Genomic DNA, 14,103 nt, shown 5'->3' on the forward strand with positions numbered 1-14,103 from the left:
AAATTCGAAATCTCAGTCCAGCGGCAAAACTTCCCGCCCGAAAAATACAAATATTTCACACGCCTCTAACTTCCCATTCTACCCTCGTAAAGATGACAACAATGTCCATGCATAAGTCGGTTGGTGGGGGGTCTACCCGTCATTTTTTTCGATCACCACCTCCCTAGCTCCGAAACTCCCCGAAAAAAAATTCATTTCCCTCACTCTCTCCTCTGAGACCACCCACCGGAACTTCCCAAGTCCCTCTCTCTCCCACCTCCACGACCAACGCACCGGAACATCCCCGCCGGACTTCCCTGGCCTACCCGAGGCCTCGCGATCCTCGTCATCCGGCTGTCTGCCGGAGCCGCTTCATCGACGCCGTCATCAACCGGACTGGATCATCCCCGCCGAACCTCGAAACCATATACTCATCCAAAGAAGTCTACCGCAGTCGCTTCAGCTGCGGTATCGTCCACCCCACCGGAGCCGCTTCGCCGGATCCGTCGTCCACCGCATCGAATCTAGCTCACCGACACCGCTGTGCATGAACCGGATCTGCTTCACCGGCGCCTTGCATGATCTAAACTCTTCTACTGTCGCTTTTCTATTGCTTGCCTGCAAGTTCTTGTTTAATCTTGGGGGAACCTGTTTGTGCTAACGACGCGCCGTTACGTTTTTGCAGATGAGATGAGTAATCATGAAGTGTAATGGCCGTCTCTCCAACCCCAAGTAGCACATGTAGCGTACTTCATCACCGGATCTATCAACCCCAGGAAGATCTGCGTGACTCCCACAGAGTGCTTCTCCTAATGTAAGTCCCTTGTTTTAGCGCCATGTTCTGGGTTCAGATGCTTGTTTGTCTGAAGCTCTTTTAGTTCATTCCTAGCTATGACCGTAACACGTTGCTATTTTCTACTTCATTGCTAACTTTAATCGATTGAACATTTTGGTTTGCATTCCCTGCTCTGTAGATGTAGCCATCATAACTTCTATCTTGCTCAGTCGTTGTTACAAAATTATAGGTATTATAGTAACATCCTGCTATTATTTAGTTCATGGACAATTTTAAGTAATTGCACATGTTGGTTCGCATGCCCTGCTCTATAGCTTTTGGCATCGTAACTTCTATATTTGGTTTACATTCCCTGCTCTGTAGATCTAGCCATCATAACTTTATCTTGCTCGATCGTTGTTACAAAAATTATGGCCTGCTACTATGTTGTTTGTGCCAATTTTTTACTCCATGAACATGTTGGCTTGCATTCCCTGTACTACAGGTGATGCCATTGTTTTGTATCTAGTTCATTGTAAGCTAACAAAGTAAGGACTTAGTTTGGCATGCTATCACTCTGCTATCTAGCATGTAGTACAAATAAACTTGTCATACTACTAGATAATAATTTTGCGTGCCATCTTGTTCTTCAAAAGCTGCATTATTGACTTGTTTCTCTGACTTGCCATGACGCTCACATATGGAAAGCTGAACATATTGGTTTGCATTCCCTCTTATACAAGTTCACAGGTGATCCCACTATATTCTGTATCTGGTCCATCCTAAGCTCCAGCATTAACTATCCTCTATGTGTTGCTCATTACAAGTTTATATCCCGAAACATCTTGATTTGCATCCCCTTCACTATAAGTTCAGGAGTATTATTTAGTTCACGGCCAAAATGAAGTAATTGCACTTGGCACATGTTGGTTCACATTCCCTCCTCTTTAGCTTTTGCCATCGTAACTTCTATTTTTGGTTTACATTCCCCTTTCTGTAGATTTAGCCATAATAACTTCATCTTGCTCAGTCGTTGTTACAAAATTTATAGCCTGCTACTATGTTGTTCATGCCAATTTTGTACTCCCTGAACATGTTGGTTTGCATGGGACTCGACAAAGAGTAAGTCTCATTGTTTCATTCTAACATGCTCTGTTATATTGGCTGTTGGTATGCGGCATGCACTCTTTGTTTGCTTATTGTGCGCATTACAATGATCTTGTTATAACGACGAAATGATGAGTTCCAAATTCTTTGGCGAACAATATTGCAGTGTCTTTGCGTTTCCATAGTTGCTGTCTTAACTTGTAATGTCTTTGTTTCAGATATAGGTGCTGCATGGACAACTTAAAAGATTGCCGGATCGCTTCATTGTATTGCTAGATTTAATTACCATTCAATTTCTCTGGGTTCTGTAATATTTTTTCAAAGCCTTGCAGCTGATGTAATATTTAGTTAGTTTTTATAGTTCTTTCGCGCATTTTTTCTTTGGTGCTTGTGGTAAGTGAGGCTATCCGACAGAAATCAATGCTGCGTAAATATTCTCAGTATCTAAATCACGAATTCCCATCCCTTAAACGGCCCAATTAAGCGAAATCACATATGTGCCGGCCCGCAAAATCCTAAAGCGCCTATTACGCCGGCATATAAACAGCAACTAAACGCGCTGGCCCACTTACTTATTGGGCCAGCCCACTTGATTTACGGTGGACCCCACACTCTAATTGGGCCGGCCCACTTGCTTGAAGGTGGACCCCACCCACTACTGGGCCGGCCCACTGACTAGTTGGGCCAACCCAATTGCTTTTGTGGTGGACCCCACATACTAAATGGGCCGGCCCTTTAAGACGAAAGTGGGACCCACCAGTGTTTTTGGCCCGGCCCACTATCTTGTTGGGCCGGCCCACTTGCTATATGATGGACCCCACATACTAAACGGGCCGGCCCTTTAAGAGGAAAGTGGGACCCACCTGTGTTTTTGGCCTGGCCCACTAGCGTGTTGGGCCGGCCCACTTGCTATATGGTGGACCCCACATACTAAATGGGCCGGCCCTTTAGCAGGAAAGAGGGACCCACCTGTGTTTTGGCCCGGCCCACTATCTTGTTGGACCGGCCCAATTGCTATATGGTGGACCCCACATACTAAATGGGTCAGCCCATTAACTGGAAAGTGGGACCCACCTGTGTTTTGGCCCGGACCACTATCTTGTTGGGCCGGCCCACTTGCTATATGGTGGACCCCACATACTAAATGGGCTGGCCCTTTAACAGGAATGTGGGACCCACCTGTGCTTTTGGCTCGGCCCACTGGCTTGTTGGGCCAGCCCATTTGATCAAATGTGGACCCCACGTACTAAATGGGCCGGCCCGATAGCAGGAAAGTGGGACCCACATGCTAATTGGGCCGGCCCAATAACTTCTTGGGCCGGCCCAGTTGCTTTACTCTGGACCCCACTTTGTAAATGGGCCGGCCTGGTACCAGGAAAGTGGGTCCCACATGTCTTATGGGCCGGCCCTTTTGCCTGTTGACCGGTCAATCGAGTGCATTCGGCCCGGCCCACATGCTTAGTGGGCCGGCCCATTAAAGTTTTGACCAGTCAACCTTAGAGGTTAGGCCCGGCCTACGTAACTAATGGACCAGCCCAGCTATATAGTTGACCGGTCAAACTAAGTCAGCTGGCCCGGCCCGCAAACTTAATGGGCCGGCCCGCTTGAGACGTGGCAGGCCTCGTGTGGGCCTACCATCTACCACGGGGTTTCAGCCGGTTAACGCCGTTAATCGCGGTTAATGGCGTACGCCACGTGTCGCTTTGCATGACGTCAGCAGTCAACGGGCTCCCGGAAACACTTGGGCAACGGTCCGATTTTCCGTGGCGGAAGGGCGCCCAAGCGCGACGGACCAAAAAAATCGTCGTAGGACTTTGCCTGACGCAGTTTCCACAACAGAACCCATATCGTCGGGTTAGGCCCATAGGCGACGAAAAATACCCCTTAGCGGACGATTTTGAGACGTTGTCTATCAGAACTTTTCTTGTAGTGACAAGAGGTCTTCAACTACAAGAAGATGACTGAGCGTGTAGTGGACATATTCCACAAAATTGTGTCTGAACTTATTGATGGACACAAGAAGGAGACTGCAAAGCTGTGGGACGATATCCTCTCGCTTCATGACACTACCAACAAACTCCAAGCTCAACTCTGTGATGTTCAGAATCAAAACTGTGAGTATGAAAACAGGTTTAAACACATAAGCTATGCTGCTAGTTTCAGGATTCCTGAGACCAAGATGTCGTTTGTTGATGGAGAGCCTCTTCCTTGGAAGTCTGATGATGGGAAGAATTCACCATCACCACTGAAGGAGTAATTCATCATTGGTATTGGCATCCCCTTGGTTTCTTCCAAGCTTGGGGGAGTGCCGCGGTATCACATCATCACTATCTTTTATCTTTTTACTATCAAGTAGTGTCATATCATGAGTAGGGAAGTTATCTTATAAGATGGTTGCAGTGTGGAAGTATCTCTCTTTTTAGTTGGTTATCTATGTATCCCTTGGTGTGAGTTATCGTTATGGAATATTAATGAGAAGTTCTATCATTTACTTTTTGCACACCTTATTTTAGTTTGCAATCTCTATTATATGATTGATCTTGTTAGTATTGGTATCACTTTGGGAGCATTGAGTAAATCTATTTGGTTTTGGCAAACTTAGCATTGGTCAATAGCAACAACACTTTGAGTTTAAGTAGAAAAGAAGAAATACATGTAGATATGTTGTTTCATTATCTTTATTTCTTGTTAGCTATGAGCTTAGTATTCTGAAGTTAAAATTATTTGTGCTTACAAGAAAGATGCATGATTGTTTCTATCACATGTATATTTGTTTGTTTCCCTCAACTCTTATGCTTGCTAATCAACCTTGCTAGCCAAAGACCTGTACTGAGAGGGAATGCTTCTCGTGCATCCAAACCCTTAAACCAAACCTATGCCATCAGTTTCCACCATAACTACCTACTATGTGGTATTTTGCGCCATTCCAAGTAAATACTTCATGTGCTACCTTTAAACAATTCAAAAGTTATTATCCCTTATTTGTGTCAATGTTTTATAGCTCATGAGGAAGTGTGTGGTGTTTTATCTTTCAGTCTTGTTGGGCAGACCTTCACTAATGGACTAGTGGCTTCATCCACTTATCCAATAATTTTGCAAAAAGAGCTGGCAACGGGGTTCCCAGCCCCAATTAATTAACTTTCACTAATTATTCTCTTCACATGTTTTGCCCTGATTCATCAGTAAGCAACTTAATTTTGCAAATAGACACTCCTCCATGGTATGTGAAATGTTGGAAGGCACCCGAGGACTCGGTTAGCCATGGCTTGAGAAAGCAAAGGTTGGGAGGAGTGTCATCCTTAAATAAACTAAAGTACATGTGTAAACAAAAGAGAAGAGGGATGATCTACCTTGCTGGTAGAGATAACGTCCCTCATGGGAGCCGCTCTTTGAGGGTCTGTTTGGCAAGGGGGTTAGAGTTCCCACTACCATTCGTTGACAACAACAAACACCTCTCAAACTTTACTTTTATGCTCTCTATATGATTTCAAAACTTAAAAAGCTCTAGCACATGATTTAATCCCTGCTTCCCTCTGCGAAGGGCCTATCTTTACTTTCATGTTGAGTAAGTAAACCTATTTCCCTCCATCTTAAGCAAGCAATTGAGTTGTTGTGATCCAACCATTTATATTGTGATCTATTTAATCGTGCCTTTTATTCTTCCTTGTTTAGTACAAGTTTTATCTGAATGAATTGAAAGTTATCAATGATTATGAGGAGATTATTATGATTGAGTATGCAAGTTTTGCCGTATAAGCTTTAATATAAGAGCGCTGCTCAACAAATAAGTACAATTTGTTAATTGTTCTTTGACCAAGAACGAAGTTTGCCATCACCAACTATGATTTCCTATGCACCTTTATTTGTGATTTCCTTCTACTTGTTTCAAGTTGAACTATATGAGGAAGTTGTTCACTAGAATATCTTGTGTGAATTAATGTGATGCTTCTCGTCCGTATTTTATTTATCGACTCTTCACTCCATAAACATGTGGTCTTGTTTACTGAGTTTAGTTTCGCTTGGGGACAAGCGAAGTCTAAGCTTGGGGGGAGTTGATACGTCCATTTTGCATCACTATTTTATATCATAATTTACTCTTATTCATTGATATATTTCATATTTAGAGATGATACTTATGTTATTTCACCTATTTTGCATGTTTCATGATTATTGGAGAATCACTCACCGGAGTCAGGATTCTGCTGGAAAAAGCACTGTCAGAATGCAATATTTCTGAAGATCAACAACCGACGGAAATTACACCGAAGGTCTTATTTCTCCAGAAGAAGGAGCTAGCCAAAAGGAGGGGCCGAGGAGGGCCGCCATGGGCCCCCCCATAGGCCAGCGCGGGCTCCACCCTGGTCGCGCCGCCTTGTGGGGAGGGGGCCCACAGCCCCCTTCGGCCGCCTCTCTTTCGCGTACTTCATCTACACGAAAACCTAAGGTACGGGGAATAATCGCGAGGAGACACAGCTGCCACTGCGGAGCGGAAAACACCAGAGAGAAAAGAGCTCTCCGGCAGGCTGAAATCCGCCGGGGAAATTCCCTCCCGGAGGGGGAAATCGACGCCATCGTCACCGTCATCGAGCTGGACTTCATTGGGATCATCATCACCATCATCTCCACCGCCGACACCGTCATCTCCACCGCTGCACCTCGTCACCGCTGTAACATCTAGGGTTGAATCTTGATTATTTCATAGGGGAAACTCTCCCGGTATTGATTACTCCTTGTTATTGATGCTATTGAGTGAAACCATTGAACCAAGGTTTATGTTCAGATTGTTATTCATCATCATATAACCTCTAATCATGTTCCATATGATATCTCGTGAGTAGTTCGTTTAGTTCTTGAGGACATGGGTGAAGTCTAAATGTTAGAGCATCCCCACTCGTTGGCACTCCCCACGCCCAAATCCGGACGAAACTACCGCCGGATTGGACGAAATTAAAGCGTGGGGAGTACCATATTTCCAGTCGTCCACCCGGAGTTCGGCGGATAGAGTTTAAATTCAAACAAATCGCTGTCCCGCGCTACAAGTACGGCCAGTTGATCGGCAAAAGGAGCAAAAGGATCAGCCACAGATCGGCGATCGGAGGGAAATTACACGGAGACAGGTTCGTCGGCAGTCCCAGCCGGCACGGCGGTGTCCGACGGACCAGTTTCCTCACAGGGCGTGGCCGAAGCGGCTGCGGCGGGCGACGATGAAGCAGCGGCAGTGGACGTCGAAGCAGCCGCAGTCGACGAGGTAGATGGTGAGGTAGACGAGGTAGGAGCCGGCGGGGACGACGGAGTGGCTCGGAGGATGTCGTTGCGGTGGCCCTGGTACCAATTCCTCGTCTCCTCGTCCATCAGTTCCATGTCGCCGCCGCCCATGAGGAACGCCAAGTCTGTGTTCCTCTTCTTCGCCGCCACCGTCGTCTTCAGCAGGGCGATCCGGACGCCTTGGTTGGCGAGCATCTCCCGCCACCTGCCGTCGAACTTGTCGTTCCTCCCGTCGGCGTGCGATCTCAAGTCGGCCCAGCACTTGTCCATCGACGCCTGCAGCCTGTCGGCGGGATTGTCCGTCCGTTTGAGCTCTTTCTGCTTCTTCTGGCCGAGCTCAGGGCGCCCTTCCGACGCGCAAGCCGCCGGAGCGTCGGGGTTGTACTGCTCGGTCTTGCTTTTCGAGAGGGACGTGCGAACTTCCTTCCACTTCTCGCACTTCTCGAGGCGGGCGTAGACGTTGAGGAACTTGAACTGCAGGCCGGTGTCGTCCGTGTACATGTCCAAAGCTCGGCGCAGCTGGGGAAAAAAGAGCACGGCGATACGGGTCAGTTAACGACGATGTACCTCGGTGGTGCAGGGCCGGCGGAGCATACCCTTTGCTCCAAGTCGTGGCCGCTGATCGGCCGTTTGTCGATCTCCTCCTGTACGCCGTGCCATTTGCTGCACGCCGTCTGCATGATCCCCCAATGGGTGGCCATTGCCTTGTCTCCCCGGTACATGTTCATGTTCGTCTTGTTGAAGTAGGGATCGACGAGCTTGCGTTCCTCGTACGCCTGCCTCACTCGAAACCAGTACGTGTCGAACGACTGGTTGGCCCCGATTATGCCGTTCGTGGACACGGTCATCCAAGCTTCGGCGAGGCACTCCTCTTCCTTCGGCGTCCATTTGATACGCGGTTCGGCAGGCGGCGAGTCCTTCTTCCTCTTCTTCTTCCCCTTCGACAGGTTGGCGGCGGCTTCAGTTGGCTCTTCTTCTTCCTCGCCTTCTTCTTCGACGGCTTGGCTTCCGTCGGCAACGTCCTCCCGATGCTCGTTGCGCGCCGCCACAGCTGCCGTCACCCTCGTCTCCTCTTGCGTGAAGAACCCCGGGCACGCAGCGGCGGCGGTCATGAAGAACCCCGGGCTCGCAGCGGCGGCGGCGGAGCCGGAGGTGATCATCTCGTGGATCTCCTCTTCGTTCGGCGCCGCCATCGCACCGAACGCGAGCGGCCCTCGTCGCAGGGCCGGCGAGGTGCCCTTGAACAGGCCGCCGCCGCCGACGTCAAGCTCGGGCGGCGACGGTGTGTGCTTGGACGGTTGGACGTAGGCGCCCTCTTGGAACACGGCAGTCGGCGACGGCGAGTACAGCGAAGGCGAGAAGGAAGACGGGGAACTTGTTGTACCTTGCGTCGGCCATTGGCCGGGGAACATGCCGCCGCTGTAGGCCATGCTGATTAGCCTCAATTGTTCGTCTTGGGCCGCCTCCGCCGACCTCTTGGCGGCGGCTCTTTTCACCCTCTCCGCCCTTGCGCTTGTCTCCACGTCGCGCCGTTTCTCGTCCGCCGCCCACTTGGCGTTCGACATGCCCGGCGGCTTCGTCTTCTTCTTCCGCATCTTCCTCGCCGGCGCCTTCGGCGGCATTGTGGTGGACGAGAAGACGAGGAGGAGAGTGGTGGTGGACGAGAAGACACCGCCAGGAACTGGAGCTGGAAGACGAGGAGATTGGGGGATTTCGGCGGGAGAGAATGGGGATATGCAAGCAAATTGGAGGGAATGGGGATATGCAAGCAAATTGGAGGGAAAATCACACGATTTGGTTTTCCAGTCGCCGACTACGCGGGTCCACACGCCGTTTCGCGCCAAAATCTTTCGTCCGGAGTCCCCGAGCGCGCCCCGGGGGGCCGGGGGGGCGTGGGCTCGCCGGATGGATTAAGGGCCAAATCCGGACGAAAACGAGGAACCGGGGGCGCGACTGGGCCGAATTTCGCCGTCCGGATGGAAAAAACGTCGCTCGGGGGCCTCGTCGGGGGGACGAGTGGAGATGCTCTTAGTAGTGAACTATGTTGAGTAATATTCAATGGTTTGATATTTAAGTTGTGGTGTTATTCTTCTAGGGGTGTCATGTGAACGTCGACTACATGATACTTCACCTTTATGGGCCTAGGGGAATGCATCTTGTATTCGTTGCTAATTGTGGGGTTGCCGGAGTGACAACAACCTGAACCCCCGTTGGTATATCGATGCAGGAGGGATAGCAGGATCTCAGAGTTTAAGGCTGTGGTTAGATTTATCTTAATTACTTTCTTGTATTTGCGGATGCTTGCAAGGGGTATAATCACAAGTATGTATTAGTCCTAGGAAGGGCGATGCATTAGCATAGGTTCACCCACACAACACTTATCAAAACAATGAAGATTAATCAACTATATGAAGCGAAAGCACTAGACTAAATTCCCGTGTGTCCTCAAGAACGTTTGGTCATTATAAGTAAACAAACCGGCTTGTCCTTTGTGCTAAAAAGGATTGGGCCACTTGCTGCAACTATTACTCTCGCATTTTATTTACTTGTACTTTATTTATCTGCTATATCAAAACCCCCTGAATACTTGTCTGTGAGCATTTATAGTGAATCCTTCATCGAAACTGCTTGTCAACACCTTCTGCTCCTCGTTGGGTTCGACACTCTTATTTATCGAAAGTACTACGATACACCCCCTATACTTGTGGGTCATCAAGGGTCTAGGGTTTAGGGTTTAGGGTTTAGGGTTTAGGGTGTAGTGTTTAGGGTTTAGGGTCTAGGGTTTAGGGTTTAGTGTTTAGGGTGTTTAGGGTGTACGTTTAGGGTATAATTAGGGATTAGGGATTAGGGTTTTAGGGTTTAAGGTTTAGGGATCATCGATCGAGTGCACACACACATTATTAGAGGCACCCGCGCCTTTGTGCATAAAGTGCATGCATATATATATGAGTGTGTTTCTTGGCCACCAATGATATATAGATCGAGAGATAGAGATTGAAATCCCCAACAATATGTTCAAATATACGCACACACATGAATTATTAGAGGCACCCGCGCCTTTGCGCATAAAGTGCATGCATATGTGTGTTGTTCTGGCCACCAACGATAGATCGAGAGAGAGAGAGAGATTGAAATCCCCAAGAATTAGAGGACCCCCTTGCACAAGTATTGGCCATCTGTATATATGAATCCCAATAATGTTCATACATGATAGGGCATATGTGTGAAGCAATTTTTTTCCGAGAACTTGTAAAGATTCAAATTTATCAGTGCAAATGGAAACTAGTGCACATTAGAGGACCCCCTTGCACACGTGTTGGCCATCTATGTATATATAGTTTGAATCCCAATAATGTTCATACATGATAGGCTATATGTGAATCAATTTTTTCTTCCAAGAACTTGTCAAGATTCAAATTTATCTGTGCTAATGGAAACTAGTGTGCACTAGACGAGCCCCTTGCGCAAGTGCTGGCCATTACATAGTAGTTTAAATCTCAGGAATGTTCATACATGATAGGCCATATGTGCAAAGGAAATTTTTTCCCGTGAACTTGTCAAAATTCAAGTTTATCGGTGCAAATGGAAACTAGTCCAAAAAAATACATAGAGGTCCAAAAGAACTAGACAATAACTAATAGGACCTGCAACTTTACAAAAAGGACCCCAAAACATATAGAAGAAAATCAATCGAGTCCTTCTGGACCGCACATCAGATCTCTGCTCCGCATCCTTTCCAGCAACTCCGTCGCCGGGGACGCACCACTTGGGACGGTGTCGCCGGTAGTCGCCAGGACGAAGGAGAAGAATGGCCTCAGCAACGGCATATTGTCTCTGAGAAGGGCCGCTGAAAGGCCAAGATGTTCACGGGCAAGACGGATGACGCCGTCATATGCCCCGAGCTTGTGAACGTTAGCAGCTTGACTTGCCCGTTGGCCAGATCTGAAGCACTGACCAAAGAAAGCCTCACCGTTAGCGCCATCACCTTGATGGCACCAGATCGGGGTTTGGCCGGCAAGATCCGCCAGATCTGATCCGCCAGATTCACCATAGGCCAGATCTGAAGCCGATGATGAGATCCCCGACTCCATTGCGCCATTCTGCTCATGGGAAACACTGGATCTAAGCTTACAACAACACTAACTCCCTCGGATCCAAATTAGCTGACTCAACTTTGCTTATCTAAATATGGATGTATCCACACATGTTTTTTACTCTAGATACATACACATCTAAGGAAATTTGAATCAATTAATTTAGTTCGGAGGGTGTACGATATACAGAGAGAAGTCAGCCTCGTCTCCGGCCGGCGAGGCCGCCGGAGAGAAGGGGGAGAGGAGTTGGGGGATTGAGAGAGACTCAAGAGAGAAAGAGAAGAGGAGAGCTCCCTGGGGAAGAACATTATTTTTGTCGTTCTGCTCATAGCTTGAAACTGAAAATTTCGGCCGCGCGCCAAATCATCCCGCCGCATCCAATCGAAAATCCCGTGACCAGTTTTACCCTTTTAACCCTGGTCCGGAAGTTACAACCCACCGACCATGGAGGGCTCATTCGGTAACAATGAAATATCTTGCCTAGATCCCGAACCCTCCCCACAGGCCCACACCCACCCACCAACCATTCGCCCCATTAGCTCAAAAATACTCTCACACGCCAAAGCTCTGACTCTCTACAGTACTAGATCTGCTTCGCCGCCGGCATACTCCTCCACAGCGTAGCCTTATCGTGTTGGCTGTCCACCCACCTGATCCGCTCCCCCGCCGCCCTCGCCACCGACGGATCTGCTTCACCGCCGACCTCGCCACCGACGGATCTGCTTCACCGCCGACCTCGCCACCGACGGATCTGCTTCACCGCCGACCTCATCCACAACATAGCAATCAACGCCTTTCCTGTCGAAGCACCGGATCCTCTCCAACGGAACCGGGTCTACTTCACCGCGCCCCCCCCTCCACAGAAGCCGATCTATTCCACCGACTAGCTCGGCGCAGCGGCTGTATCAACTTCACCGAATCCCTTGCCAGCCAACCAGATCTGCTTCACTAACGCCCGCTTCTACTGAAACAGGGTCGACTCATCGTCTCCCGCGTTCGCCGCCGCTGGAATGCAAGTTGCTGCCCCCGTCCACCCCGCCGCAGCTTGGTTAGTACGCTGGCCCGTTAGATCGCGGTGTTTCTTTAGCCATGTTTTGGGTAGTTATTTGCAGATCTCATATGCCATTAACTTTCTTGATGTGTTACTTCGCATGAAGTTCGTTTAAATATTGTACAGTACAAAATCATTATCCGGTCGCTACCATCCTGTTCATTCTACTGACACCTGTGTGCATCCACATATTTATAGCCTTATACCCATTCATTTGCTGCCAACTGTTTTTGTACTGCATGCTATTACTTTTATAGTCATGCTATGGGCATTTCCAATCTGGTTGTTCTTATACCACGTCATTAGCTCACCGCTAGCCGCGAGCTGTTTTCTCGTGTCTGCTATTCTCACACTGCTTTTATAATCATGCTATGTGCATTTCCAATCTGCTTGCTCTTATACCTCGTCTTTAGCTTATAGCTATTTTTTTCCATGAATGCTCCTGTCGCACAGCTTGTATAGTTATTGTTGCGTGCATGTCTGGTCTTTGTATTATCGTAGACTAACTTGTCAATGTTATTTTTCCTAGGGATTGATCATGCGAACCACTTATTAGAATATCCAACATTAACAGCGGGGACGCTAGGGAAGGTTGGAATCTGAGTTCTTGGTTGGTAATTTTGGCAGTTTACTTCCGTTATTATCTATAACCTATATGCATTGTTCCTTATGGAAGAGATTAACACTTGGAACCCTGCCATGGCAATGCCATTCATGCTTTACTATGTTTCTGCCTATTTGATATGCTTGTCTCGGAGCAACTGCGAAGGTGATTTGAACCTGACATTTGGTCATTCTTAATGCCAGTTTACTTTATGTGGAAAACCTTGGCATTACCCTACTCTAAATCTGAATGTGTGAAATTCGTATCTCATGAAAAGCAACATCTAGTTGGTTTTAATCTGATATCTGGTAAATATTGGCTTATTCATTTGGCAGCTCAAGTTTTTTGTTATTTGAAACCAGCTGACTTGGTCTTAAATGTGATATCTAAACACAAATTAAGGACAATGGAGTAGGATGATTAGCATTTCACTTGATGGCTGAACCTAAAATGACAGGCATGTCGACCACGACTGGTGCACGCAAGAGAAGGACATGCAGCGAGCCAGTATGTGCTTAGTACATGCATCTTATCTTATCTTGTGCTTATTTCTGCTACATGCTGTTATCTGATCTCTACATTGCGTAATACATGTTTGAATAGTTAATTGTTGTAACTATATTTGCAATATTACCAGAATGCAGTTTTAATGAAGCAGTCATCATTAGAAGATAGTCGCCAAAGCGACCCTGTGCAACATTATGATGTAAGTCTGTGCTTAGTACAAGTTCCATACATTGTCTTATTTATGGAACTTGTTATTATCTTATATCTACATTGCATAATAAATGTTTGAATAGTTCACTGTTGTAACTATGTTTGCAATATTACTAGAATGCAGTTGTAATGAAGAAGTCCTTAGTAGAAGATAGAGCGCAAAAAAGGTTCCGGGGTGAGCCTATGCAACGATATAATGTAAGTCTGTGCTTAGTACTTGTGACTATCTCATATCGACAAGGCTTAATACATGTTTGCATAGTTCATCGTTTAACTCTTTTTGCATTATTATCAGAATGCAGTTGTGATGAAGCAATCTTCATCAGAAGAGAGGCCCACAAAAAGTGCTGATCTTTCTTCTGATGCATCCTCTCATAGCCGTCAACCTAGACCATTCCTTTCATCAAACAGTAAATATCTCAAGGCTGTACTTTATAAAAGACATGGTATTGCTGCTTTAAGATCTGTAGCTGATATGTTGACCAAGAGTACACACGATTCAATCAAGGCG

At 47.3% G+C, this 14,103-nt stretch overlaps 1 protein-coding gene across 1 annotated transcript; it reads right to left on the reverse strand.

Moving 5' to 3' along the window:
* Positions 1-6,964: 6,964 nt before the first annotated feature.
* Positions 6,965-8,319, reverse strand: LOC127310302 (uncharacterized). Its single transcript, XM_051340985.2, has 2 exons — positions 7,723-8,319; positions 6,965-7,645 (listed from the first exon to the last, which is right to left on the reverse strand). Exons 1-2 carry the CDS (start codon positions 8,317-8,319, stop codon positions 6,965-6,967), a joined length of 1,278 nt encoding a protein of 425 aa, XP_051196945.1.
* Between the last annotated feature and the right edge of the window lie 5,784 nt (positions 8,320-14,103).

The sequence above is a fragment of the Lolium perenne genome, chromosome 6 (genome assembly GCF_019359855.2).
Source record: "Lolium perenne isolate Kyuss_39 chromosome 6, Kyuss_2.0, whole genome shotgun sequence".
Taxonomy (NCBI): domain Eukaryota; kingdom Viridiplantae; phylum Streptophyta; class Magnoliopsida; order Poales; family Poaceae; genus Lolium; species Lolium perenne.